The 27,980-nt window shown below is 37.5% G+C and overlaps 1 protein-coding gene across 6 annotated transcripts in view; it reads right to left on the bottom strand.

Moving 5' to 3' along the window:
• Nucleotides 1-27,980, bottom strand: part of LOC128933502 (ephrin type-A receptor 6) — a 364,188-nt gene that overhangs the window by 101,223 nt on the left and 234,985 nt on the right. For 2 of the 6 annotated variants that reach the window (XM_054270497.1, XM_054270499.1), the window contains exons 6-8: nucleotides 20,436-20,560; nucleotides 1,773-1,820; nucleotides 1,183-1,345 (exon numbers count right to left, since the gene is read on the bottom strand). The exons of 1 other annotated variant lie outside the window; for it this stretch is intronic. In XM_054270497.1, the coding sequence (XP_054126472.1) occupies nucleotides 1,183-1,345; nucleotides 1,773-1,820; nucleotides 20,436-20,560 (336 nt within the window). Of the gene's footprint in view, nucleotides 1-1,182; nucleotides 1,346-1,772; nucleotides 1,821-20,435; nucleotides 20,561-27,980 lie in introns of those variants that run through there. 3 more of the 6 variants (XM_054270498.1, XM_054270502.1, XM_054270501.1) reach the window with 2 other exon arrangements.

Genomic DNA, 27,980 nt, shown 5'->3' with positions numbered 1-27,980 from the left:
CTACATCAGTGCACTGAGAAGGAGAGATGGGGCCAGGATGGAGTAAGGGGAATGTCACTCCCAGGAGATTCCCTCAATACCAATGAGAGACATGTCACTGGAGCCAGTTTTCCTGATTTAGATGGGCAAGTGAAATTTTCACAATGCGAATCCTCACAGAGGTTTAAATACTATTTTCTTTTTACATGAATTAAGCCCTGTATTTATTGCACCAGAAGATACAGACAAGATCTACTGAAATTCTTGAAAGCACCCAAGTGCTCAACTCCTATTCAAACCAATTGGCTTAAGTACCCAGCAAATTTTAAAAAGTCCAATTAGGCATTAAGCACTTGGAAATCTATCCCTGATTGATTTTTGAAATAGAAGTTAAGAAGCAATAAAAATGGAACACAAATCCCTGGGTGCTCTTAGAAGCACTTATATAGTTCTGAGTCTGTACATTAGCTTAAACAACTTGAATTCTAAAACACTAATGAAAAACATGGTATACGTAATTGGCTAATTAAAGTAATTTAATTAATGAGTGTTTTTATGTTGCATCTACTACACTAATTTCCTCTCAAATACATGTAAATACCTTTTTCTATGTTTCTTTGAACATGAAGGGCAACACATGACAAATACAAAATTGTTCAGAGCATGAACATCACACATGAAGCCTTTTTACATATTTTGTAGGAACAGGAAGGTTTCTTGCTTCTTAGTGCCAAATTTAGTAGGTTTACTGGTTGGTGGAAATGCATATACAAGTTTCCAGGTTTTTTTTGTGGAGTCTGGGAGCACTGACAACTGCAGGGTGAAGAGTTCCTCACTGGGAGCTTGCGTGAAGCTGCTGGACTTAGGGAAAGCCTGGCTAAGGGTATTTCTAGATGTCAAGAGGCAAGACTTCTGTAAGGAAAGAAAGGATCAGAGAATCCTAGAGCATCTTAGCTTGGAGGGACCCACAAAGAAATTTTATGGAAGAGAACATTCCTTCAGCTGCAGCATTGGGCTAACATTTCTATGTGTTGTAAATTCAGAACTGTGAGTCTGGGGCTTGTTTTTTATCACATAGCACTGGTCATTTTGTGATAAACAAATGGTATGGGTTGAGCCATTCAAACTCCCCATATCTCATTGGTTTAGAATTAGATGCTACTTCTGTTGTATTTATTTTTTTTTCCCTTCAGTGAAACTTACTTTCATCTCCAGTTTCAAATTCAAACTTCTGGCTATAGCCGCTGTATCCTGCTGCCGTCCTGACTCTGATATGAAATATGTACTTGGTGGCTGGCTTGAGACCTGTGATGATAACACTTGGAGCCTTGGACCTTGTGGAGGAATAGCTGAGCTGTTCATGCTCCTGAGGGACAAAAGAGGGAAGAAATGATATCAAGTTCAGTTGAACAATCTTTGCAAAAATGGTATAACAGAATTGAAGCTCCATATTCTTCTCATGAATGCAAAATGTGTTTATAAAAGGAGGTGCAGGTATGGATTTCTGTACTTTGGTTCTGTGCTATAGTCAGAATGTATGATATGGCCTTGACTTTTAGGTTTCAGGATTTTTTGTGTTTAACCCTGCATACAGACATGTTTTTGTGACTTGGGTTAGCAACCAACCCAACCATAGTCACACCAGCATGAATTACTACAAGACTACATTCACAGAAGAATGGCAACTAGAATGGAAGCTCATTATTTTTGCACAATGGACAAACTAGGAGGTCAGGAAACACTACCAAGCTGCAAAATAAAGATGTGGGAGTATTCAAATACCCGCTACTCACTTCTACCCGCAGGTAGTGCCAAAATGCCGGCGCTATCCGTGGGTAGACCTGTGGGTAAAAGAAAATAGGAATTAACTTTTTCTTTAAAGCCTGTCAACTTCGAGCATGGTTCAACTGCTTCACTGCTGCTGAGCTCAGTGTCTCTTTCCAGGTAGCAGTAATGTAGTCATACATGAAATTCACTTTGAAACACTATAAGGAGAAATACTCTGTGCAAACTCCCCTGTTAATCTCCTGGCAGTTGTTCCCAGGCAGCTGCTGGGAATTCCTGAGTCTCACGGAGATCCCTGAGAATTATGGGCTCTGGGAATTACCACTCCAGACCAGCTGCTCCAGTATGGAGACCAGAAACATCAATTTCTGTGCTTTAACCGAGTGCTGCTTTGCTGGATAGGTCTTGGATGATGCTTTTACATGAGAGGATGACTTGGAAGAAGAACATTTATTCCCTGTCATTAGTTACTTGATAAACCAGTAATCTGTTATATTTTATGTGCTGCCTTAAGGCTAGGTTTGCTCCCTTGGAGCAGGATTTGTCTCCAAACAGAGCAGGAATGTCCTTGGCATGTGCTTAACAGTCCAACTGTGACACCCACAGGGCACCATACAGGTTTATTATACCATGCAGCGATATTAGAGCAGTGCAAGTTATTCAAAGGGGACTTCCAGCCTGTTCAGAAGGAAATCTAGTTCACAGAAGAGATATAACCAGGAGAGGATTAGGTTTCAGTCAGATTCTGTTGGACTTTTAACCTCTTCTCAGCAATATGCATGCACTTTTTATACAAAAACAACAGTATTTATAAAACACTCTGAGTTAACTTCAGCCATGCGTAACAAATCACATCAGCACAGGGCAGCAGGTGGATCACTATCCCCCAGCAGCAATACAGGGAGATTGAGAAAACCAGATTAAAAAACAAACACACAGAAGCAGCCTCATGATTCTGTTAAGGGAAGGAGCAGGAAGAAGGCAACAATGATCAATATTAAAAATAACTGCATTTAACTTGCTCTTCAAACAGTGGAAATAATTTGAGAAAATACAGTAAGAGGAAGTATTGATTTTTTTCTACAATCTGTTACCAAAATTTGAAGCTGTGAGGAGCATGCATTTAAATTGAAATAGTAGGATAAAATGTACATGTAATCTTATGGGTGGAGACTATAATTAATACACCATCTAATTACTTCTTTAAATATAAGACTTCTCCCAATTACTTGAAATGTTTTAACTTCACTTTGAACAGATACAGTGGATTTTAGACATGCTTTAATGCATTTCAGAAAACACTTATTTTTTTCTGACAGAAAGCCTACTTGTTGGAGTGATAGGGTTTTTTTTTTTTTTTTTTTTCTGATTAAGTTTACATGACTTCCTGTTAAGAAAGGATCTTGGAAAGATTCACTGCACATTACGTAAACAGCAAAGGTTTGTTTTATACAGGTATTAGCATGATTCAGTCACGGCCCATAGAGGGGCAGTGACTTTACACTTTGGAATGCTCTGGAAATTTGTATTTAGATTCTGTAAGCTAAGGAAGAGACCAGCACCTAAGGGATTTCACTGTAACTATTACTATTGCAAGCTGTTTTATTTCCCTAGACTACCTTACTGCTTCAAAGCAAGTCCTACCATTTAAAAATGTACTGCTTCTTCTGACCTGCTAGAGAGATTGCAGAAAAAACTGATGGAATTGTAAAAAGCAATAGGGTCTTTAAGAGGAGGATGAAAAATGAATTAAAAAAAAAAAAAACAGTGGAGATTCCCCAAGATCCAATGACAAGATTTACTCCCTGAAGCCTGCAGAAAAAAGCCAGCAGCAGCAAAAACTGGGAATGACTTTTGGAAAAGAATCTGAGAAAGACTCTTTCTTCTCCACATAGTTTCTTTCCAAAATTGTTTCCAAAATGACTTTTGGAAAAAAACCCAATCAATTATATGTTATTACAGGCTAAGTGCTGCTTGTGTAAAACATTCATTTGGGATACACTGTCTGCATAGCCAGGGGTGTGGACAGGCAGGCAGCAAATATAATTCATTATTTGTAGTTGCTCAAAGACAATGAGTGTGACAAGGGCTGTGATGGTGACATTTAATCCACAAAATGGGTCCTTCAAGCTCCTGAGGGGCATCCATCACTGCCTGTCCCTTCTGGAAGGTATTTTGGCCACCTCCAGGGGTTGTCTGGCTTGTTGGTTCCTCACCACCTGCCTGGTTTTGCAGGAAGCCCTGAATGGTCCCTTCTTCATGCCCTCCCCTGTCCTTTCCTTCTGCAGCCTCTCATGCCATCCATCCCACAGACTGAAAAATGATGTCTGGGAGTGCACAACCTTAAAAGTAATGGTGCTGTCATGTGGGGAAGGGGGCAAGATTTGTTACTGCATGTGAAATAGTGGAAAGGGAACCTGTCACCTTGGTTTGAGAACAAGCTTCAGGAGCTTGAGGAAAAATTTGCTCAAACTCAAGACAAAATGATTCATAGCTGGAAACTTCCCAGGGCTGGAATGTTTTGCACAAAGAATTCAGCCTTTTAGGACTGGATTCATACAGAGAATTCTCCAAAGAGTGGATGCTTTGCCATTATTTTATTCTCTTGACAACTGATTTGCAGCCTACCTGGAAAGCCAGAGCTTTCCACAGAGATGCATGGAGGAGGCTCTCAAGGCTGGCCACTCCTTCTGCCATGATCTTTCCCAGGAAGGCTGAAGATGGACTCACAACAAAAAAAGTAATACAAAAAAACCAAACAAAAACAAAACAAAACAAAACAAAAATTCTAGTCTGCACAGAAGTATGGGATGCTTTGTATTATTCTTGCTATAGACCATATGCACTCACTTCTGCAGGGATTCTGTGTTCAAAAAGTCAATTTTAAATGGAAGGACTTAACTGTACTTCTTGGATGTTAGTGCATGCTTTTCCCAGATCCTGCTTTCAGGTTGTGGCAAAATACAGATATATATCAACCCACTTATCATGCACTCTACTTTCCATCTAAAGGAAACATGATTTTGTGTGCTAGGAGGATCTATCTCTAGATAGATTTCTGACCTAGACAGTGACAGGGCCAGAATCAAAGGGAAAGGCCACTACATTTATTCTGTACTTGATAACTACAGACTGCAAAATAAAACATGAGTTTAACTGATATGGCTGTACCTCCCACAGCACATAAAAGTAAGATAATATACAGTTGGCTACTATGCATGGTTCAGCATTCACAAAAAGAAAAGGGACACAAGAAATGCTCTCATGCTTTACATCAGTATCAGAGCAGCATTTGTGATCTTAAGGTGGCAAAGGACTCACAAGAAGCAGCTCTGAGAACACAGGGGCTGAGGGGTTAAACACGAGTACAAGGAGTCTATCTAATATAATATACTCCTATGAGACACAATCTGATATGAGGAAATTCATAAGACCTCTTCCATAGCCTACTGCAAATTTATCTTGGTGAAAATCTGTAATTAAAACATAAATATAACACAAATGCAAGCCATGCCAATGTTATTACAGAATGTAATACTAACTCTATGACTACCTATCCAAGTTAAACAGAATTATATTATGAAATTTGAAAATGCTATCTCTGTTTAAGGAAATTGTATTTTTCTTATTGTTTGTGTGATTCTTCTTGTAAATGGAGTCTGTTCTGATTATGAGGGACAGTGTTCACAAATCCTTGACAGTTTGCTCTGTGCATGAACAGGAAAACCTCTCAGAATCAAATTCTTTCCTGCAGCCACCTCTGCCCATCTGGATCTGTATCTATCCTGATTTTATACTTGGCTTTATAGATAAGGCATTTTTTTCATATCTAAAGAGACAGACTGGCTGAGTGGAAGGCACAATGGTGCTAATGGTCTAAGACTAGCCAACCTCATTTAATGGAGTAGAACCATCAGAGGATAAATATTAATGAAATGCATTCTGCAGTGCAGCAGAGTAGCAGTCAATATCCAGATGTTTTATTATTGTGATGATTAGCACCAGTTTTCTCATATACTTAAAAGAAAGGGGATTCCCCCAAAAACATTCACAATTTTAAATAAATAGATAAATATATTAAATAGATAAACTACCACATGCCACATCTGTGTGAAAAAATTGCTTTCTAATTTTATCCCCACCTTAGTACAGAGGAAAAGAGCACAGAAATGAAGATGTTGTGGACACATATAAGAAAAATATTAATAAATACTAACCAAAATGTGATGACCTTTTAATCACTTTAGACTCCTATAGCAATCAAAGAGTGCACACACTGATGTTATAGGTGAGAAAAAGATTATTTATCTCCAAATCTTTAGTGCAAAAAAATAAATCAATTAAAATTAAAGCTGAAATGCTGAATTTTGCTTGTAGTGCTGAAATTACCTTTAAAAGATTAACTTTACCAGTAAAGCACTGATAAAATCCTGGCACTTTCAGGCATCCAATATTTGTCACCATTAATATTTGAGTGGCTGAAAGAGACATGGCTCTAATAAAAATAGTATCAGTATTTAGTTTATCAATTTAAAAAGATAACCAAATATAATTTACTACGATTTAGAATATATAATCGGAGCTATACACTCTTATTCTAGCTTATTTTATGAATGACAATGGAGGTATTCAGCTCATTGAGTGTCACGAGTAACAAAAATCTTCTTAGACAGACCCTAGGGAAAGGGATTTCCACTTTCTGCCAGCTAAAGGAGACTTATTGTACCCACAGCTTTCAAGCGTGTGTGTGCAGAAAGAATCCAGGGACAGTAACTGAATTTACTATCAGCTGTTTGCAAACACATTTTCTAGTCTATATCTATTGTCCTGCAACATGAAAATTCTGTATTAAGCCACATAATCCTGCCTGGCCTTTTCAGAGCACTGTTATTTAACTGAAAGAAGAACTAATAGAGATTAAATCTATGTACCACGGGGGCCAGGTCTTTATGCTGTACACTGAAGCACAATGTCAAAGCTGAGTAAGTACCACATTAAAGTAAAGCAGATTTGGAGTTTCATGATTCAGGTGCTATAAATGTTTAAATAAAAGCGCCAATAATAAAAAGGAATTTTTTATGAGACCATTTGGTCACATCTTTCCTCTTTCCTAGGTACATCAGTCTGAGGAACACACACAATGTGACCTACAGAGGAAGCATCCTTATTTTAAAGGAATGACCACAATTCTGGAAGACAGAATGTTTACTGATCATAGCTCTAGTCCACTGTGCAATGAGATCTCCAAATTCTTCCTTACTTTTCCCATGGGATCACCTATGCTGGCACTCCATAGTCACCTGAACTTTAATGCTGTGCTACTCATTAGAATAACACAGTAGTTAATTATTAGGTATAGTCATTGATTGATTAATCAGTTCAAATAGAATCTATTAAAGACAAATAACATCAAACTGCGGAGTTTGTACTTACTCTCTGTGATGAATAAATACAGAATCCCCACAGCTCTAATTTATGGAAACTGCCTCTGATTGATGGAGTCTATACTCCTCTCACAACTAATTTTCCCCCAATGATTCTCAAAAAGTATTTTCTTTCTTTACAATAAAATATTTTCATAATACAACTTCTGAATGCCTGTTGCCTCTAGTCATAGCAGCTTTGTCACCTTACACAGATTGTTGTAGATAAGGAGTAATTACACTGAAAGCAAGAAAATTAACTACACCTGTGGAACTTGGTGTCTGCCTTTGAAAGTTTCTTTACATTTACAAATTTTGTGTGTGATTTTCTCCTAGTAAACTATTTTGACCTACAGTACGTCAATTAACAGGAATGCTGGCAGAAGATTTTAGAAAATACTTAAATGTTCAAAAATGTGCTTCTAACATTAATTACTGATTAAAATCTGATCAACAGCATTAGGGAAATTTTTAATGCAACACAGAGTGGTAGGAAAAATTACAATAAGAGAACTAGAAGCAAAAGATAACATTAAGATTCTTAAAAAAAAAATTCTTCCTAAAACCCCCTGTACCTCTGGTTTTCAGCTGAACCACGAACTTGAAGTAAATTTAGAAAAGTGATTGCAAAGATCTGAGGACCAATCTAAACTAAGCAGAAAACTGTGGCAGCAAAAAATCATGGCCAGATAGAAAATTGCCAACGGCTCTAGTGTTTGCTTCAGAGGAGAAATCTGCAGCACTAAAAGGCATCAGCCCCTTCAGGTTGTAACCCTGTCCCTTCCCTCCTTGGCCTCCCTCCTGATTAATCTGAGATGTAACAGTCTGGGGAGTTGAAACACTCAAGTGTCCTTTACCTGTTTGGCCATTCAATATTTTATATTTTGATTGCCTGTCAGTCAGCTCATCACTTTTTCCATACATAAAAGTGAAGCTGTCAACATGAAAAGGGGAAGAAGAGATAACCAATCATAAAGAAAATACAGAAAGGTCAAACCCCAGACAAAATGCATTTTAATTGGATTATATACACGGAAAGGCAGAAATGGGTTGATGTGAGGTGAAGCATGAAAAGCAGAAAATTAAATGAGGAGAGAGATGAGGACAGGGAGGCTCTAAAACAATGTTAGAATTCTCACCAGCACAGGGAGGTGAGGGCTGGGCAGAGCAAAAACTGAGTGGTTCACATCTGGGCCAAGTGGGACTGCCAGGTGTGAAGGCAGCAGACAGGACAGAGCTGATTGTCCCAACAAGGAGATCAAAGTGAAATAAAACCAGGCCTGAAGTTAGGGATGGAACAGGGAGCAATCCAGCATATAACAAAGGCAGCTGGAGAACATGGCCTGGGTTGTCAGATGAGCACATATATCAAATCCCATATTTCTGGCAGTAATAAGCTACTCTGATAATGGCTGTTTGTTAATTAAGAATTTTTACCAGTAAAAACCTCTGCACCAGGACTTCCAGAAGTCTCTCTAACTTCTGCATATAGAAGTGCCAGCTTCTCCAGATGCCTTGAAGATTTTTCTTATCTTTTCACTCATTTTAAGTTTCTTTTCCAGTTGGAAAGAAGCAGGAAGCTACTGCAAGCACAAACTAAATTTCTAATGTAAAAAATTCAACTCAATTAGTACTCAGAATTCACCTTAGGACAGTAAAGCACATTTTCTCCTGGGATATCTAACGCTAAGGTTTACTTCAAAATGATGTAATAAACCTGCTGACAAATACAGTGCAACAGGAAACAGAAGCAACCCTGAAAATGTGAATATTGGAAAATTTCTTTGCTGTGAAGCAAGCCCAGAGTACTATGGGTATAGAGTGGGCTGATTCCCAAGTCATTCCGTTGGTGTATGAGGTTCATGGTTCACAATTCTGAACAAGGTCCTGGCCACTGCAGGTTCCTTCCCCCCATTCTTACCCTTATCACTCCCCCAGAGCCCAGCAATCTGCAGATCAGTGGCTTTCTGAATTAACTAAATTTACTTCATTGTGTTTTACAGCTCATGGACTTTTCTTCCAGGAATTTCCTTAATTATTCCTTCAACCAATTTTGCTTGTGGCCTCCAAAACATCCCTAGGCAACAAGTTTAATTACAAACTGTGTTTAAAAAATGCTGTGGGGATTTTTTTAAAAATCCATTTTCTGACAATTTATTGAATATATTTTAGTTTCTTGACTACAAGAAGTAGTGAATAACAATCAATATCAGTAACATGTTCAGCCAATTTCAAAATATCTGTGTATATCATAGAAACAGAACTTCTAGTTACAGATGGGAAGTAGGTCACTGGATAATGAAATATTTAAATTGAAAATGCAATACCCTGGAAGAAAGATAACAAAAAGGGACAACTTGTGTGATGTGAAAAAAGTCACAGCCCAAACACCTGAAGGTCTCCAAGTTGCTGAGCCATGGGGCAGGCAATGTTCTCACACTCAGCATTACCAGCACAGGTAACATCACAGCTGTGCACACAGAACTGCTGGGGCAGAACTCAAACTTTGGGGATCACATTTCCTACTGAAGTGTGAAGGCAACTGAAATGCAGAGAAGCATCTTACAAGGGAAGTGGAATTTCAATACAAGAGCAATCATCCAATTTTTCAGAAGACTTCTACAGTGAGGTGACTTGCTTCAGTACAGAGCAGCCAGCACTCTACTTTAACAACCCCCCATCAAAAAACACTACAAAATAAACACAAAAAATCCCCTAAAAACCCCAACAACTCTTCCCTCTTCCCTCCCAAAAAATCCCAACAGCCCACAACATATGTTCAAGCTGTGAAAATCAAATGATTCTACCAATCCAAAAATGTAGTACAGCACTGAGTCAGCCACACAGAACTCAGCTCTAATAGTGCTGCTGACAAATTGCCTTAATTCACTTAATTTCAAAATCCCTACAATATTCACAGGCAGACAGGGCCAGGGTTTGATTAGGGCTTCCTTTCAATGCTGAATATTTTGTCAGGTTTGTAACACCTTGATGGGAAATTTCAACTCCTGTGGGACGCTTGCAGCTCTACAAACACCCTCATAAAAACCATATTCTGTACTAAAATCACATTCTGTACTAAAAACCTCCTGTGGAATCATGCCTTTATAACTCCTTTCTAAGATGTGTTGCAGCCTTTTAGGATATGTAGAGCCCCTGGGCTTATTTTAAGATTGGTTCCAGCTTAGTTTGAATCTTCTACATAAATAACTTTTAATATTAGAAGAGCAGACTATTGCAGAATTTTCTCTTTTCATTTGCTACTGAATGTTTCCTGCCTGGCAAATTCAGAAAAGATCCTTATTGATATACAACAGCCTGAAAACAAATTCAGTGGTATGAATAAAGCTATCACTTTTATTTAAGTAAGCAAAATATCTACTTTTATAGACTGAATTGAATCAGATTGCTATTCAGATTTTCTATTCTGGAAAAAAAATGACTGAAGTCATTAAGACTCATTTCAGACCATATGAATGTCAAATGGTAACAAGTCTTTCATATGCTAACTGTGAATGTGTGTCTTTGGGACAAATACTTCCCTTTTCAAAGAAAATTGGGATTTATAAGCACAGAATAATGCTGAAAATATTAAGACAGATTTCAACCATCCAACAAAAATCAATTTGGGAGGAAGAATTTTGGCCCTAAAACACAAAATCTGACACTAACTAATGTTTGACTTTAATCAGTGCAATACAAATAATAAATCAGAGGCAAGGGGGAACCTGCTGATCTCTATGTAGAGATTGTGTATTGTTTTTCATTATGTGAGTCTATTCAGATATAAACACATAATAGCTATTGAAGTCACTCAAATATCACATATTTTGGTGCCTTTGTGAGCACATGCAAAAATCTTTTTGTGTTTCAATGCAGGCAAACAGCAAACATCTATCTTGTAATGCCAACTCAGAAGGGTTGAATTCACCTCTGGTGTCATGACTGTAGTGCAGAACTTGGCAATGCATCAACAATAAATACAGCATATTCCTTAAGTTTATGTTTTCTTCAAACACCTCGGAGAGTTAATGGGGTGTAAAGCAAAAACAGCAATCTTTTTTTCCAATTAATTGAACATGAATTTCAAGGGCAAAGTAAACAAACCAGCAAGTAAATCAAAAAGCTGATTTTGCACTTTCAAACTGACACAGCAAGTTTTTGTTCAATTTTTTTGGGAAGTGCCCATTTCTGATGCAGCTAACTTGAGCAGAAATATAATTTCTGGTGGTGGTAAAAACAACAATCTGAAAAAATGTTAACAAAATTCACAGATGGATACCAATACATTTTAAAAAGAGCTGCTCCAGCCACTAAAGACTTCTGTTACTATAATATAAATACTTGTATAAGTATGAAAACCAGGTAGTTTGTACAAGGTCACTGCAAACACAAGATGCATCAACCTGGTGAAGTTCCTAGAGCAACATAAATGTGTTTATGAGCAGCAGGTGAATTCCTGCAAAAGACTCTAAAGCTATTAACAGCTCGGTAAGGAGCACATAATAATAGGTTGTTAACTCAGCCATCCCAACAAGCACATCAACAAAGGGCACTTTGAAACTACTAATGCAAATACATTAAAAAACTCACAAGAAAAGCAGAGAACTCCAAGATTGTGCTTGTTTCAATCAATCAAATAAATATTTGTGGGCTTATTCAGGGACAATAACAAAACTACATGGGAGTTACTGAATGAGGTGCAATTTTTATGAATTCAAGTTGGCTGATGAAATGATTAGATTAAATTAAAAGCTCCTCTAATGTTCATTTTGATTCCAACAACCACATCCCCACGCCAAACCCATAGCTTTTGTTTAATACATAGTAAAGTGATTATACTGATATTAAACAGGAAAGCAGTGGTTTAGTGCATCAAGATCGAAGGGCTCTCCCTAAAGGAGCTTCCTCTTTCCCTTTGGATATTTCTCCCTTATCCTAGAACGACTGCTTTGGGGACAGTGCTACTTGATAGAAAAGAGGTTGCTAATGTTACACAGTCACTGGCTTCATTTAATGTGAAAAGGAGACCATTCAAAGAGGAAAACTAATATCCTGTCTTTTTCTGTGCTTAAAGTACAATTGAAATGCAGTCTTAGAAAAAAGAGAGAGAAAAAAATGAACTTTTTTAGTTTTACTCTCATACCTTTTTACCTCTCCAGGTATCTCTTGAATGCATTGAATATTGCAGGAAGAAACTGTAACAATATCTGAACACTCCTTCATTTAGACAAAGATATAAACTCATGTCTCAAGGCATAGTTATCATTTAATCTATGAATCCACCTTTATGGCTGTAAATCAACAATTTATGAACAATCAGTCATCCGTGTATTGCAAAAATCACTGTGCTGGCTTCAGTTTTTAAGAGGTTGGGCTCACAGAAGAATTTTTTTAATTTTAAAGCTACTTTGTATTTTAAGAGGATCTAAAGGAAACATTCTGACTGATTTTAGAGATCTAGAGCTGTAGACATTGTATTTAATTATAAATAAGTAAAATCACTTTCATTTAGATGACCATCATTTGGCAGGTATGCTTGTTATGTTTAGGTCATTGTTCACAAAACCTGCCATTTTTTTGCTAAAAGTCTGTGAAATTTTTAAACCCAAAGTTTGACTCCTGAATGGGTGTTAAGGTATCTGAGGGAACTCCAACTCTATTATCATATGCAACTAAAAGTTAGTGCACCTAAACTCCAAAGTGAACACACTGCAGGCAATTGATAATAACAGACACAACAAAAATAAAATGCTTTGGGAGTACATTCGCTACTTTGTTAATTCAGACTAAACATGTTCAACTCCTTATCACTTCCTTTTGTGCAACTGATACATTATCACTGATGAGAAAACATTTCCTTTTTACAGTATGTTCATCAAAATCATCTAAATGTTGCCTTAGCTGAAACTTTCTGCTCTATAAAACAGCTGCTTCTGATTTTTGACCCCACCTAAACACATAAGATTAACACTGATTCCTGCGGTTATTATTATTATTATTATTATTATTATTATTATTATTATTAGTGTCAGTGCACAATTCTGAAAACTACTTTTCCTGAGGTTCAAAGGCTTTAAAGGATAGAAAAAACCAATTAATAAGTCATTTTATTGGCAACCAATCTTTGTTATCAATGAATTTAGCTGTCTTAGCTTTGTTTGAGGTATGGAACTAGTTGTGTTTGTTGTTTTATAATAGTTTGCATACCTCCTATGCTTATTCCTATGCCCTTGAAAGCATTTGAAAACCACTTATACAAAACCATTAATACACTTTTTCTGCATTTGTGCAGCTCTTCTAGCAGTTACTGGAATTAGCACTGTACATGTAATTTTCCTTGGAAAAAATGGTATTGGCTGCAGGCAAGAACACAAGATCAGCAGAGACTTAAGTATGGGGTTTTTTTTTTTAATATCAAATTCACCAGGCTTGCTTAATACAGCATTATACTTCTCATTGAGAATTTCTGGTTCAGCAGGAACAACAGCAATACCTCTATAGGCTACTTTATTATTAAATAGAAAAGTTCAGAAGCTGTTTCTAAATAATTGACAACAATGATTAGTAGACAAGCCAAACCAGGCATCTAATAGAGGTCTAGCTTAGAACTTCTCTGATAAACCCTTTGCTGCATGTAATTGATATTTAGATGCCAGATTTCTTTTTCTCCTATATAGTAATTACATTGGTGTCATTAATAATGGCTGGTGCAAGGTCTTTAGGTTCTTTCCAGCAAGGCAAAAATTATATCTGGTCAGAGAGTCTGGTAATTAGTAACTCTCTTTTCAACAGTTCTAAAACCTTTTTTTTTTTCTCTTTTCAGAATCTGAGGCTTTTACATTTTTTCCCTTGGGAAACTGGGTTAATAAGAGCAGAACAGAAAAACTGAGAAGCTTGTTTAACACCACTTACTATGCTAAAATAAGCTAGGAGATTTCATTTTAATGCTTATATCCCAAAGCACATTTGTAGTGATTATTTTTTAAAAACATTCAGCAGACATGGTTCATTTCCCAAAAGCTACAAAGGGCTGAGAATGCCTGAGGTGCTGCTCGGAGCCCTGGTGCCTCCCTGTGACATCCTATGAACAAACACTAAGAGCTGCCTAAAACTACTGTCCAAAACCTCTTGCACATTCCAAATACTCAGCACTTTTGTTTTAATGAGAATTGTTGAAAATGTAATGAAAATGTATTATTGCATGAGTCCTACATTTCTTGATTCCAGTCATATCAGAAACATTTTACTTGCAGGCAGCAGATTGCTACTTATGCCTTAAATAATTTGAATAATTTGAAAAATATTACAGAAGAAAACTGTGCATTAAAAAAAATAATTATTAGCATGAAGTTAAAAATTCCCCAGTTGATCCTTTGAAGCAAACAGCTTTTTCTACTGGGTATACTCAATAAATGGCCAGATACCTGAAGTGCTCAGCTGCTTATCCCTACTGTTGTCAGTCTGTACCTGTTCCCCAATCTCATCACTGATATTGACTTTAAAATTTACCAACAGGGATAGCAACAATAAAGGAACGTGCCCAGAAGAAAGAACCAGCACATGCCAAGAACCCAGCCACAAACAAACAATACCAAACAAACTCCTCTGGCCATGGGTAATGTCACACAACCCCCAGGCTCCCTTCAGCCTCATGCCACTGGGAGCTGCTGCATACATTAGTCTTCAGGATATAAAAATCCAACATAAAAGAAAAATCTGAACCAAAAAAGTAACAGCTAGTGCTTAAAGGAAATAGGGGAGTTGTAACAGCTATGTCTGAAAGAATATGTTCCTTCTTAGTTAAACATTGTGCAAAGTGGTGACTTAAAGATGTGGAGAGAATGGAGACTTTTGGCTCTTTAAGGAGTAGGAGGTAGAGGGTCAATGAACTTCACACATGCCATGCAGACCTCACAGAAAGGCAGAGAAATTTACAAGAAAAATGGCTGATTTTACTGCACATTTCAAAATTGCACCCAGAAATTCTGAGGACTGAATGTGATCCACATGAGGTGGCCTCTTATGAGAAATGTCCTTATTTTATCTACTGAGAACATGTTTGGCTCCTGTTCACTGAGGCTGATTCCAGCCCATACTCAAGCAGGGTCAGGTTAATTAATTAGAGAAGATCATTATGCAATATCTCCTTGGCTGGAGAAGACACAGAGGAACATCTGGTGCTCTCTAAACCAGGATGAGTCTCATAGTGTTTATAATTTTCCATATTAATTCCTATAAAAATAATTCTGTCACTCAAAACATTATGCACTGAGAGTCTTAAATTTTCTCATTATTCCTATCATGTAATTTACCCAAAGGTCTGTCACTCAAATTCAGGAAGTCTCATTTTAATTCATATTAATGATTACTCAAAGAAATAGCAGTCTTTGGTTTAATATTAGATTTTAAGACTGCACATCATTTCGTGTATAAGTTAAGTGAAGACAGCTGTAGACTGATAGAAAAATTAACAAGGTCATGCTGCTTTCTAATTCTTTAAATCTGGTACTTTCCTCTATCATCTCTCTGCCTCATCAGCTCTTCATCTCTTTTTCAAATCTCACTGGAAAACTAATTTCCTCCTTGCCTCTACTGCTCAGTTATTTTCTCACTTCTATTTATTAATTCCATTCTAAATAATACTGGGATGAAGGAGAAGTAATATCTTATGTCCTACATATCCTGTCCACTCACTGTCCTATGGAAGTGGGTTAATTTTTTTGTGTGAAAACTGCCTGTGAACTGCAAATTGAATCTCCCAACAAAATGAAGTATTTTGGCAAAGGGATTTGGCTTTAAATTTCATCAAAAGACAAGAAAGCAAAGAAATATCATCCCTCTCCTCCAAATCCTGATTTTAAAGATATTCTCTACCTTCTCTATTTAGAGATTTCACTGCAATGCCCCGGGTTACTGCTTGGGTACATTCCATTAAAATCCCTTCTCTACAGACAGGTTTCCTTAGCTAATTATATGTTATCCTGTGTGTAACAGGAAATGTAATCCAGCTGCTGTGCTTGGGCCACGTGGGAGAACAAATAACAACTTAATACAGTTGCTGATACGTGCACAGCTTGCTATGCCTAATGCAGGTCTTAGGGAGCATTAATTTTTGATGATTAACTTTCTGGGTTTGGATGGAAAGGGGAGGAATAAGTGTTTTCCAGTTCAGCTGCACAACCTGGAGTGCAGCTGGTGGGATTTATATCCACTGTGTGTGTGTTCCCTTTCCCAGGAGGGAATTCCTACAGAAGGAGGAATTGTCATTACAAGGCTCTAACAAGGCTCCACTCCTTCCTCTGCCTCAAACATGAAACACTTTTAATGAGAGGTAAAGAGATTATGATGTCCTGGAATCTTGCAAATAGTGCAAGCTTTGGTCAGTGTCTCAGTAATAGTTTAAAGTATAAAAGAAAAATTAATTGCAATTAGCAGTGGCAATGAGATTATATTAATGAGTTTGACTTTTAAAGGGAAAGACACTATGGCACATGAGAGATTTTTTCTTTTAGAAATGGTGTTTGTGGATGATATCAAGGGCCTATAGAATATAATGGACAGAGTACAGAATAGGGCAGACACCCTGTACCAACAGAGATAATTTGCAATGTGTAGTATCTCAAGATCCCAAAGGTGGTCTATGAAGAAATGCTTTTATGAGCATGTCTTAGAATCTCCAAGGGCAAACATTTAACTGATTTTCTGTGTGTTGCTGTAAAGACTCACTTATTATGCAAGGCACAGACTTCAGAATTATTCATAATCTACCTGAAATCAGGTATTTCAACTACCAAGCCTCAACAAGGCAGTTGTTTCAGGATCATGATATTCTCTGTCTGGTTATATCACACAACTATTCAAACAGTTGAAAACCCTTTCTCTTTGCTGTGACAGAACTTGGAGAATTTTGGACTGAAAGCTGAAGAATTTTTGTTCTCCCAGGCCAAATCAGCTCTCTGATTATGTCCTAGGTCAGATTTTGTTCACTGCATTTTTGGCTGAAAGGCTGCAGAACAAAATGACCTCTTGTCAGACCACCACATAAAAATGTACTCAGTGCACTCCTAAATAAGAAACTACAAATCTGTACAACTGGCTCACAATGAAATTTAGTTATTAGCCCAAGATTTTCATTTTTAGAGACAATATTTCCTCAAGTTCTGAATGTTTTACAGCAATTCCCTGGAGAAATGAAGGTCGTATAGCAAAAGGTACTTTAAAGCAGAAAAATTATTGAACTGCTTTATTGTACTTTGAAAATAATGTATGAATCCCTATATGTAACTTATTGAGACCTCTGGGTAACTCTCCTTATCTACTTTATTTCTTTATAACTTGGTAATCTTTATCAGAAGAACATTTTTCACAGAGAGGACTTGATCTTTTGATAATTCTCTGTGAGTAATTTGTATTTCACAAGAGTATAAATTCAAATTTCTTGCATAATTGGCAAAGTGTAGCCTCCTCGTGCTGATTCTGGAAATGCATGGAAAGATGCATCTTTATGCTCCATGCTCATAATCATTAATTTGCCTTCCTTATGAAATTGTTGGAAACTGCCCCATTTTGTGGAGTGCTTACAGTTTATTGGGCAGCTGTTTGGTTTCTGAAGTTTACATATCTTCCAGAAAATTTTGGGAGCCCATGACAAGATACAACTTCCATTTGTGAGGCACAGAATTCCTACTGATAATTAAAAGCAGGCTGCTCCCCTAATGTGCTCACCAATGATGTACTCACAATTTTTCAAATGTCAACAAGGAAGCTTAAAAGAAATAGCAGTAATAATTGTAAAAGTTTAGAATATTGCATAGTTCTTCAGAGCTTCAAGAAGTTAAGAAACTGATATAATTGGCTGAATTTGAGGGACTAAGTGGTTGTATTTGATGAAGACATTCCATTTCTTATATTGTTTATCAGAATAAAACCTTTCATTATTAAATACAAATGACAGCTATAAAGGGAGAAAGATGGACTGCAAAAGCTGTTCCATTTTTCTACCTAGTTTATTAGTAGCTAAGACTACTGTTTTCTGCCTTTTTCTAGACTCCCTAAGACATTAATAAAATTTCTGACCTTTTCAAATTTAACACATTCTTCAACTTTACCTGCATTTTTTACTCTCTGTTAGAGGGATGTCTTTGTGATAAATTCATACTAGATCCAGCAGAAAATTATTTCACTCTTATCATATTTCCTGTGAGCATGCAACAACATCCCTATTTTGTCACTTCTGCTGAGAACGGGAATGCAGATATTCCCCTGTTTCAGAGTTCCTGGGAAGGCTGAGAGATTACAGTGTCACTGGCTACATCTAGCCCTGTCATAACACAAACTATGCTTTTTAATATACAGAGCTCCACAGTGAAGAAGAAAAAAACTAATTGAAACATAAAATTAATTGTGCATATTAATATTTTCTGGCTTTGAGGCAGGAACCATCCCTTTTTCTTTCTCAATATAAAATTTTATTTGCATTTGGCCACTACACTTAGCCAGTTTTGTAACGTATGCTTCTTGATTTAAATATGATTAAAGCAAAATTTAAATATTAAAATGGCGTGAAATAACATTTTCCAATTTAATGCTGTAAATAAGCAGAATGACTTGCAGTAATGGGTTATTCATCTCTCTGATCTAGAACCTGGTCTTCAAGACAGGTCTTGCAAATTACACGCTGGAAGGATGCCAGCAGTGAATTTTAACTCCCCTGACCTCAGAAGAAACAGTTTATAAATAGAAGATGCTCCTTATATATTTTAAAAGGTGAACACAGAAAATTGTTCTCTTTTTTCTCATAAAAACAGATAAGAGTGTTTTAAACTGTGTCTAGCCAAGGGTCTTAAAGCCTGTGCCTGTAGTCTTGCTGCACAATGGTCAAGGCTAAGGAGGAAGTAGACCTCCAAGAAAAATGATTTGCCTTGTCATTCAGCACTGACTGATCTTGGCACATAATCCATTGAGAAAGGATTTATTAAATACATATCTAAAATTTAAAATTTAACATCCATACCAATGGCTACAGAACTGTTGGAACTGTTCCTTTCAACTGAATAAAATCTCACAATTTGTTGTGTTAAATTAACCTCATTAATATCAATGAAGAAAAGAAGTTCAAGTTATATAATGGGGCTTGCTATGATAATGGATCAGAACCTGAAGGACTTCCATTTGAGTAGGAAAATAGGGTTCCTTGCTTTGGCTTACCAAATATTCTAAGCAATCTGTCTTCTCCTTGTAGCTGTCCTAGTTAAACTGTTTGGATTTTTTTCCCAGTTTACCCTTTCTTCTGCATCATTAAAGCTGCATAATCTCAATAGAGAAGTGCAGTCAAGGAATAAAATTCTCAGATATTTACAGAGCCTAATAAACCCCCCTAATACTTTCTTCTATGACTTGGTTTGTGTTTCTGTTCTTTGTGATCTTCATACACATCAGTTCCACTGTGACCTCAGATGGGGGCAGGGAAACACAAGAACTCACTTAGCAGGGAATTGTTTAAGGTACAGACATCAAAAATTTCCTGTCTATGTTTACAGCACTGAAGGCACTGCTCAGCACAGAATTTTTTACTGGTACCAGGCCCTGTAGCAACTGGAAATGACCAAATATGTTTTGTGCTTAGGGAAAAGGAGGCTTCAAATTATGCTTTTCCAATACATGCTGTGTGTGCACCTTGTACCTTTACTTGTAGTACATGCTGTAGCTCTTTTATGTGTGAAATTGCCTAATTTTGACAGAGCACCAGAAATCCAACAGTTTCTCTTGTAACCTTTTGTAACCCTCTAAACAATGCTGGTGCACCTATCCTTTAAGCACATATTATTGCTTTATTTAGCAATAATAAATAAATAAATACATCTCTTGCCTCAAAATGAAATCATGTTCCCATTCACTTTAATTCTGTTGTGTCAGTGTCAGTGTAATGTGAAGTTTTTGCAGCCTATGAATCAAAATATATTGAAGTATGTGATCAGTTTATCCATGTTTTTAAATGTAGTTACTATGAGATGAGTAAATGTACAATCTGCTTGCTGCTCTACTCAATTCTAGTGTGAAACAAGACAGTCATTAACAACTTAGAAGCAAAACAACAAAAAATCAACACAAAATAAAATGTCTGGCATATACACACAGCATTGTAGGTGGGGTCAAGTGAAAAGATTTTTAAAAAATACTATTAAGAATACAAAACACATTGCTCTTTAGGATCTGAGTGTGGGTGATGCTGTAAGTGAGACCTACTTTCTCATAGTACTTGATCTCGTAGTCCAGAATTGCTCCATGGGGAAAGTCCGGCTCTTGCCAGGAGAGGGCAATGCTGTTTTGGGAAGCCCAGTCCTTCCTGACCATACCTATCAAGGTGGGTGCTGAAAGGGAAAAGGATAACTAAGGGTTAAAGACGAAGCACACGGTTTATCCTTCCAACCTCCTGTCTGAGGACACCAACCCGAGGCAACTTGGAGCGACCTCCAGACAGAAAAGCATGACAGATGGCAATTCTCAGGGAAACCACACAACCTGGAATTAATGTCTCAAGCACACGCTGGTAACTCCTCTGCTGAGGTGCAGAGCAGCTTCTGGAAAATGGCTCTGTGCAAAAACACAGAAAGAAACTGGGCTGAGTGGGCTCTGCCCCAACCAGGCATCACTGCTGGCGCCAGGGACACCGTGTCCAGAGCAGAACCACACTGCAGAGGCAGCAAATTCTGCATGCAGCTCAATCTTCATTAAATGTTATGATTCTAGTGTTTAGGATGCACATTCAGTTTACTCTCTGGGGTAAAATAAAGTGACACAGCTCAAAACAGATGCAATGAATCCCTTTTCTGGCAAGCCCTTTTTGAGGTGTCTGTGTGCACCAAGAGCCAGCTCCTGCAGGAGCCCCTGGAAGGGATTGGAGTATGAGCAAAGGGGGAAAAATCAGCTCCTGGAAAGGGCCCAACACGTATGGATGCACCCAGGAGCCAAATTATCTCACTCTGGGGTTAACCAATTTTAAGAACCAGTTTTTCTGCCTTTTTGGAAAAGAAGATGTGTGGCATTCACATTTTCTGAAAAATCCCTTTGCCCACAATTTTTCTCCTGGGAAGCTGAGAAGCCTCCAAGAAAAAGAAAAATAATTCTTATCTCATTTGCTTCTCCTGTGTTTTGCTCCTTTGGAATGTGTTTGGAGATGGTTTACCAATAGGTTATTGTTTCATTGGTTTCTGATGTGTTTTCACTCATTGGCCAACCATTGCCAAGCTGTGTCGGGACTCTGGAAAGAATCATGAGTTTTCATTATTATCTTTTTAGCATTCTGTAAGTATCCTTTCTGTACTCTTTAGTATAGTTTAGTTTAGTATTCTTTAATATAATATAGATCATAAAATAATAAATTAGCCTTCTGAGAACATGGAGTCAGATTCATCATTCCTTCCTTCATCAGTGCACCCCAGAAATACAATAAAAGTGCATGGTTATCTATGCAATGATTTCAAATGATGCAAAGATTGTGTTCTAGAAAATAATCTTTGCTTGTTTTATTAATCGGGTCAAACATCTAAAAATATTCTCCAGACACTTATTGGCTTTAATACTATTGATGTGCAGCTTTCCCAAATGTTACAGCAAACCCAGTCATATTATTCAACAGTCCTGAACACAACTAAGATCAACAATCCAGCTACCATAAGTGGTTCACAGATTTCATTATTTGTCTTTCCACTAAAATATATTAGTTTATTACACACCCTCCCCCATTCATCTCTCTTCTGAATCTTACTTAACTTCTTCTAAGTTTCCATGGAGTTGTCTCCTAAAAATAACACATTTTTTAGGACTTCTGGTTTTATCTTTTGAATGAAATAATCTCCCTACGAAAATGAAGAGAATCTGCTTCTAGTCATAAAATTTTACACCTTAGTTTTCTTTTCTGTAAACATTTCAGGAGGTTTAAGAAATGAAAACAATAAATTCTAGAATGCAAACAGACACAAGAAAACAAAACTGTGTGTTTGTCTTTGAAAAGAGAAACTCTACACAGAGATGTGTGTATTTTTCTCTGTGATAATGCATTTATCTGAGAGAGAAAATTAACTTCCATCCAGTCTTACCTTTGGATGACTGTTCTGTGGGATAATGGTTTTGTCCTCTCTGATGTGAAAAAAATTCCCCAACTCAACACCCAACACCAGAAAAAAAACCCTACCAAAGTGTAAGAGCTGACACAGGAAACTTCTACACCTTTGCCACTTTAATCACAGGTCTGATGCAAGGGTGTCAGAGAGGAAAAAAAAACTCCTGCCATGCAGAATAAAGGATTAACTTGGTTTTCAGGAAGCCCTTAAACAGCATAATGTAAATAACTGAACAGAACAAAACACAAAGTAATAAATAAAAAGCATTCACAGGATTTGAAGCAAAATGTTGTCCCTGGGCAGGTTAAACTACTCCCTTAGCCAAAATTATATTTTTACTCTTGAAACTGAGGGTGAAGTTGAGCTCTCACAATATCTCTCTGGGGTACAATCAACTTCTCCAAGCAAGATACAAAGTCAGGTCTGTTAAAAGGAAAGCTGGAGCTAGCAAACATGGATTTGTAATTGCTAAACACTGATCAAGGGCCCAGGAAGGCATTGCTCACATAAACAGTTTTACTATTTGTCATTTTGAGTCATTCACTGGCATTGAGCTGTGATTTAGGGGTGGGTCTGAGGGAGCCACAGCAACCTGTCAGATACATCTGATTACCCCATGTGTGCCTCTTAGAGGTGATGAGCATCAGCACATTGCAGCTTCATCCCACAGCATCAGGGAGCTCACTGTTCAGACAACCCAACCCAAAATTACTCAGACTGGTGACAGAAAACAGGTTAAACTGGAGATAAAATGATATTCCTGGTTCTTTTAGGCTTATAAAATATACACTGCTGATATAACATGTCTTCAAATCATAGCCTCAACTTTACAAGCTTTTCATATGTACTGCATGATGGGGATTTTTCTTTGTGTTCTAACTTCCAAATTTATACAGCAATTCATGCATGTTTTCAGCCAAACTCAACACAGTAATTCTTCCATTTGTTGAAGCGCATTTCAAAAGCACAGTCATGGTGCATTGGAAGATTCTCTCAAAACTTCAGTATATGAAATAATTCCAGTTGTCTTTCTGGGAAAGAACTCGGTCTGAAATTAACAGAACAAAATTACTTTAGATCTCCCCCAAACCACCTGTGCTTGACCTGCACTTGAAACCAAGAAGCTCAAACAGCAAGGCTCACATCACAACTGTGGCACTGCGCCAGCACTGAATCCTCTAAATCCAAATGCAGAGATGTGCACATAAAGCTGTGAATATGACAAAAAAACCAAAAAAACCAAACCAACCCCCCCCCCCCCAAAAAAAGTGTACTTTTTAATAAAAAGGCACAGAAGAATCACCATTGACCATTTCCTGTATGTGCAGAAGGATGATCCTATTTTTGCCAGATAGGATTCCAGTCAGAAATTCATTGTAGGAAGAAATAGACAAATAAAACCAAGTAATTAAAAGCACAGCTAGCTGAGTTTCTATTCCTTTTGTTGCGAAGTGCTACTAAAGAGCACTCATTTCTGTGGAGAAATTTCAGCTCCTTATAACTGTTGCTCACCAGAGCAGAAGTCAATTATCCACTTATTGTTAAAGCTCTTTTTAAGCAGAAGATTGTAAGGTAGGTAAATCCTATTTTCCCATTCCTAAAGGCTGCTCTAATGTCCCTATGATGAATCAATGGGAAGTTCTTTTAATTTGTTGTTTCAAATCCAGTAGCTGCAGGAGAACTCTAATATGGTTACCCAATGAAACAATTTGCAAAAAAATAAATGCTTAGAAGAGCAGCATGGGTTTTAATCACTTTAAGGGCAGCACTTTCTTGCCATTGGTCCTAGGCTGAAGGGCAACTTCTGGCTCTTGAGCTCAGCACTGATCTCTGTTTTGTACAGAGCATTCTTTGCACCATCTGTTACATCTTCTACACTGTTATATATTTCTTGAATTACAATGAGTCATCTACAATGTGGTGAGCTCCTCATTTAATTTAGTCCCACAAGCTTCTTGGTCTTTTCAAATTTTTACTGAATAATGGAAGTGCATTCTTTCATTCAGAGCAAGCTGATTTTATTCTAAATTCCTTTGGCTTCTCTTTTTCAGAATCCTTTTTTCCTCATGTGATACATACAGGACAGAAAATGTGTATATTAAACAATGACTGGATGTAACTGTTCTTTCCCTAGAAAATTTCTTTTTCTGAGGCTGACTTCCATTATCCATAACTGCCTGATCTCAAAATAGGTGATTTTCATTCCTTCGGACACCATCCTCATAAGAAGGCTGTGGGTGTCAGTATGTAAAATATTGTGGCTCTCAATATGCAAAATAACGCCTTTTGGGATCACGTGTCTATATCTCTGTTTCTATATCTCTGCCATTAGCAACAATTACATAAATTGCATAATTAAATGTTATTGTTTCCTTGAGACCTCTGCCTGCTTCAAGGTACAGGAGAGATCACACTCACCAGAATACAGGGCTTTGTCACCTGTTTTCTGAGCAGGGTTTCCCTTCAGAGGCGGGAATCCACCTCTCTCCCTGCCTCTTCCTCCTCCCTTATCTCAGTCACTTCTCAGCTGCAGTTATGGGAAAATACTGAATAAACTCTACTCAAAGCCCTTGCTTCTCTTTCAAAACCATTAGTCCCTCCTAGGTTCACCCTACAGAGGAGGAAACTGCTTAAACATCCTGCAGGGAGCCTGCACTCCTCCTGTTGGGGGAACTAGTTTTTTCAGTAAGAGAAGGGCAGTTGAGGGTAGAAGTGATACCAATGCTGTAAAGATTACTTTACATTGACTGTGTTGGATCAGAAAACAAAAGAAAACTGTTTTCTTGGTCATGAAAAGGAAAGGGTTCTTCAGGCTTCATTTACAGATTAATGGCACAAATTAAACCAACAGTAAACTATGCTTAACACTATAGAACTGATATTTCAAGCCCATTAAACAAAAATGTTAGGAAATCAATGAAAAAGAATAGAGATGTATCAAGGTTTAAATCTGAAGTGTTCTTCCAGGTGGTAAAAACACTCTTTCCACTTTTTGTATACCAGAAAATGCTATTATAATTTCACAGTGTTTCACCAGCCTACGTTCTGTAACTATATTACAATTCCTATACTATTGGACACTGAGTATGATTTAAAATTATAAATATCAATAAAAAGAGCACTGAGATTTCATTCACAATGCCACATCTAAAAAAATAAAAAAGATTTCAGGGCACAATAAGAAAAAGATTCACTTCTGATTCTAGAAAGACTACTAGAAAGGCAATAAGCTGCTTATTATCTCTTAGAGAAGACATTTCACTCCAGTTACAGAACTGGAAGCAAGGAAACAACATTTCCTGATCAATGATAGTGCCTCCAGTGCTTTACCCATTTAAGCTGTTTGCCAAGGATTTTCCAGGGAAGTGAAGAGACCTGAAGCCTTGATCCTGCATTACTAATGCCATGTGTGAAGCATATGATCAGTCATCTGAAGGATGTGGCTGTGCTGTCTATCATCCAGAGCAGTCTTCACTCCTGCAGTAGGGTTATTAATCCTCCAGCAGAGATGCAGTTCATCCTTTCTTTCTTTTGTGTTTGTTTGTTCATCTTTCTGTTGCTATCTTTCAGGATAAGGGAAGAAAGAGTATCTTATGAACAAGGGATGTGATAGGGATCCAGGAGACCTCTGTTTATATTCTTTTCTGGTTGTGCTCCAGAGATTTTCTTTAATCTTTTGACTGAGCTATCTTAACATACAATGTGAATGTCAATAAGTTCCTTTATTTGCAATACGTGAGCACTTTCTTGTTAGGAGTGTGAGTGTGTGAATATAAAAGACTAAAACCTAAGCAAATGCTGACATGGGAAACAAACCACTGAAATATGAATAGAAATTAAACTTCTGTTAAAAAATCCTCAGTTCATAACCCACCTCTGTATATTAAAGATGTTCACATGGATAAAACATCTTCAGCTTTATACTGAATTCAGCAAGAAGTTGTGTTCTTACCGCACAAGCTTGCTTTCAATTTGTACAGCGACTAGATAAGACATTTGATTCTTCCCGTAATAGTCTCTTATCTTCCTAATCATTTCAGTAGTAATTCACAGTTACAATGCTTGGAGGGGATACTATTAGTGGCACTAACCTTGGAGTTCAAAGTTGAGTATGGTGTTTCCCTGACAAAGCATTACAGCTTGCAAATTAACAAGTTTTGGGTTTAAAAAAGTAATTTTTACTTCATTTTCTTACACTAGTTCCCTAAAGGTTTGCACTCAAAAGACAGCAGAGCAGTGTGCTTCTTTTGAAGCACTTCATTTACTGAAAATAGGCCTCCAGCAAGTTATAATTATCATCTCTCCCTCCATCTTAAAATCTTTCCCCTTGCAGATCTCCTTTGCTTGCTCAGAAATGGTGGATGGAAGCCAAGTGAACCCAATACCCTTGTCAAAAACTGGATTCTGCTTACAGTGTTGTGGGCTAAAGGTCGTGATAGACACAACCCCAGATTTCCTCCAGGGTAAATATAGATTCAGCATGGCTTTTTTTTTGTGATCCATAATGCAATTTTTTCTTCCTTGCTGCCTAATTTCTCTTTCATCTATTGTTGATCTTATGTAAAGAGACAGTAATTATTCATCCACACGATTTTGCAACACTACAGATTTACTTTCACTTGCAGAAAGTGCTGCCATTCTCCATTTTTCAAGCTTCAGACAGAAGCAGTCCTAAATCTTTACTTACAGGACCTACTCAGCTTCTGCTACTTCAAAGTGAATTTTAGTAGAAGATACTTAAAACAACAGTACAAAATAAAGCCTTCTCAGCTGTCAGACTGTGTGGCTGTTCTGCTCTCTCAATGACGTGTATGTGCAAAGCCTCAAAGGTAAAAAGTATTGTGAGATATTTGACACAATTTATAGCACAATGAATGATTTAAAATATCTTTCTTACAAGTTTTTTAAAAAATTGTTCCCTTAAAAAAGGACATAAATGCTTTACCTAAATTTATGTTTTAAGGAGTTTCTTTTAATGCTCTGTATGTCTAAAGCAAGAGGAATAAATTCAGTTCAAAAAGCACAGATGGAGAGTGTGAGTCCAGGAATCAAGATGGAAACAAAAAAAAAATTTGCAAAACTAAACCAGGTTGCCTGTCACATAAATGGAAATAATGTCAAATCAACAGGTCTCTGGCAGATTCTTGGATCCTGTCAATTGCCTGTTAGGGCTGGAGGAGCAGGAGGCAATGAGAGATCTAACAGATCATGGGTGTTCCTGAGGGAACAGCTCCCTGCAAACCATAGCTGCCCTCTGCTTGTTTGGCAGAAGGCAAAACTGAGGTTGTGTGGGGCTGGTACATCAGCTCACAACAGGGGGCAACAACTTCTGTGGCTGAATGGCACAGCAAAAATGTGATTACTGGGGAAAAAACGCCCTTCTCTTCATGTTGTTCTGGATCAAAACCCAGGGAAGGGTGCAAGAGGCCACTCCAGGCAAGTCCATTCCCTTCCTATCACTCCTTATGATGATTATAAACCCTGCTGTGGTACCTAGAGGAGAAGCAACAGAACATTATGTCCCTAACCAGCATATTTTCTGCTTTCCCATCCTCAAATGCTCTGTGTTGTGCTGCTCACTGTTCCTCCTGACTCAGGCATTGTGGTGAGCCACTCCCTATCAGTTGGTGGCACATTTGAAATTGGTGTGTGTGCTTTCCTGGGCTAC

Source organism: Melozone crissalis, unplaced genomic scaffold (genome assembly GCF_028551555.1).
Source record: "Melozone crissalis strain CALT ecotype California unplaced genomic scaffold, PUWL_Pcris_2 ptg000009l_1, whole genome shotgun sequence".
Taxonomy (NCBI): domain Eukaryota; kingdom Metazoa; phylum Chordata; class Aves; order Passeriformes; family Passerellidae; genus Melozone; species Melozone crissalis.
The sequence above is the reverse complement of the archived record's forward strand: the minus strand, read 5'-3'. Positions and strand labels throughout refer to the sequence as shown.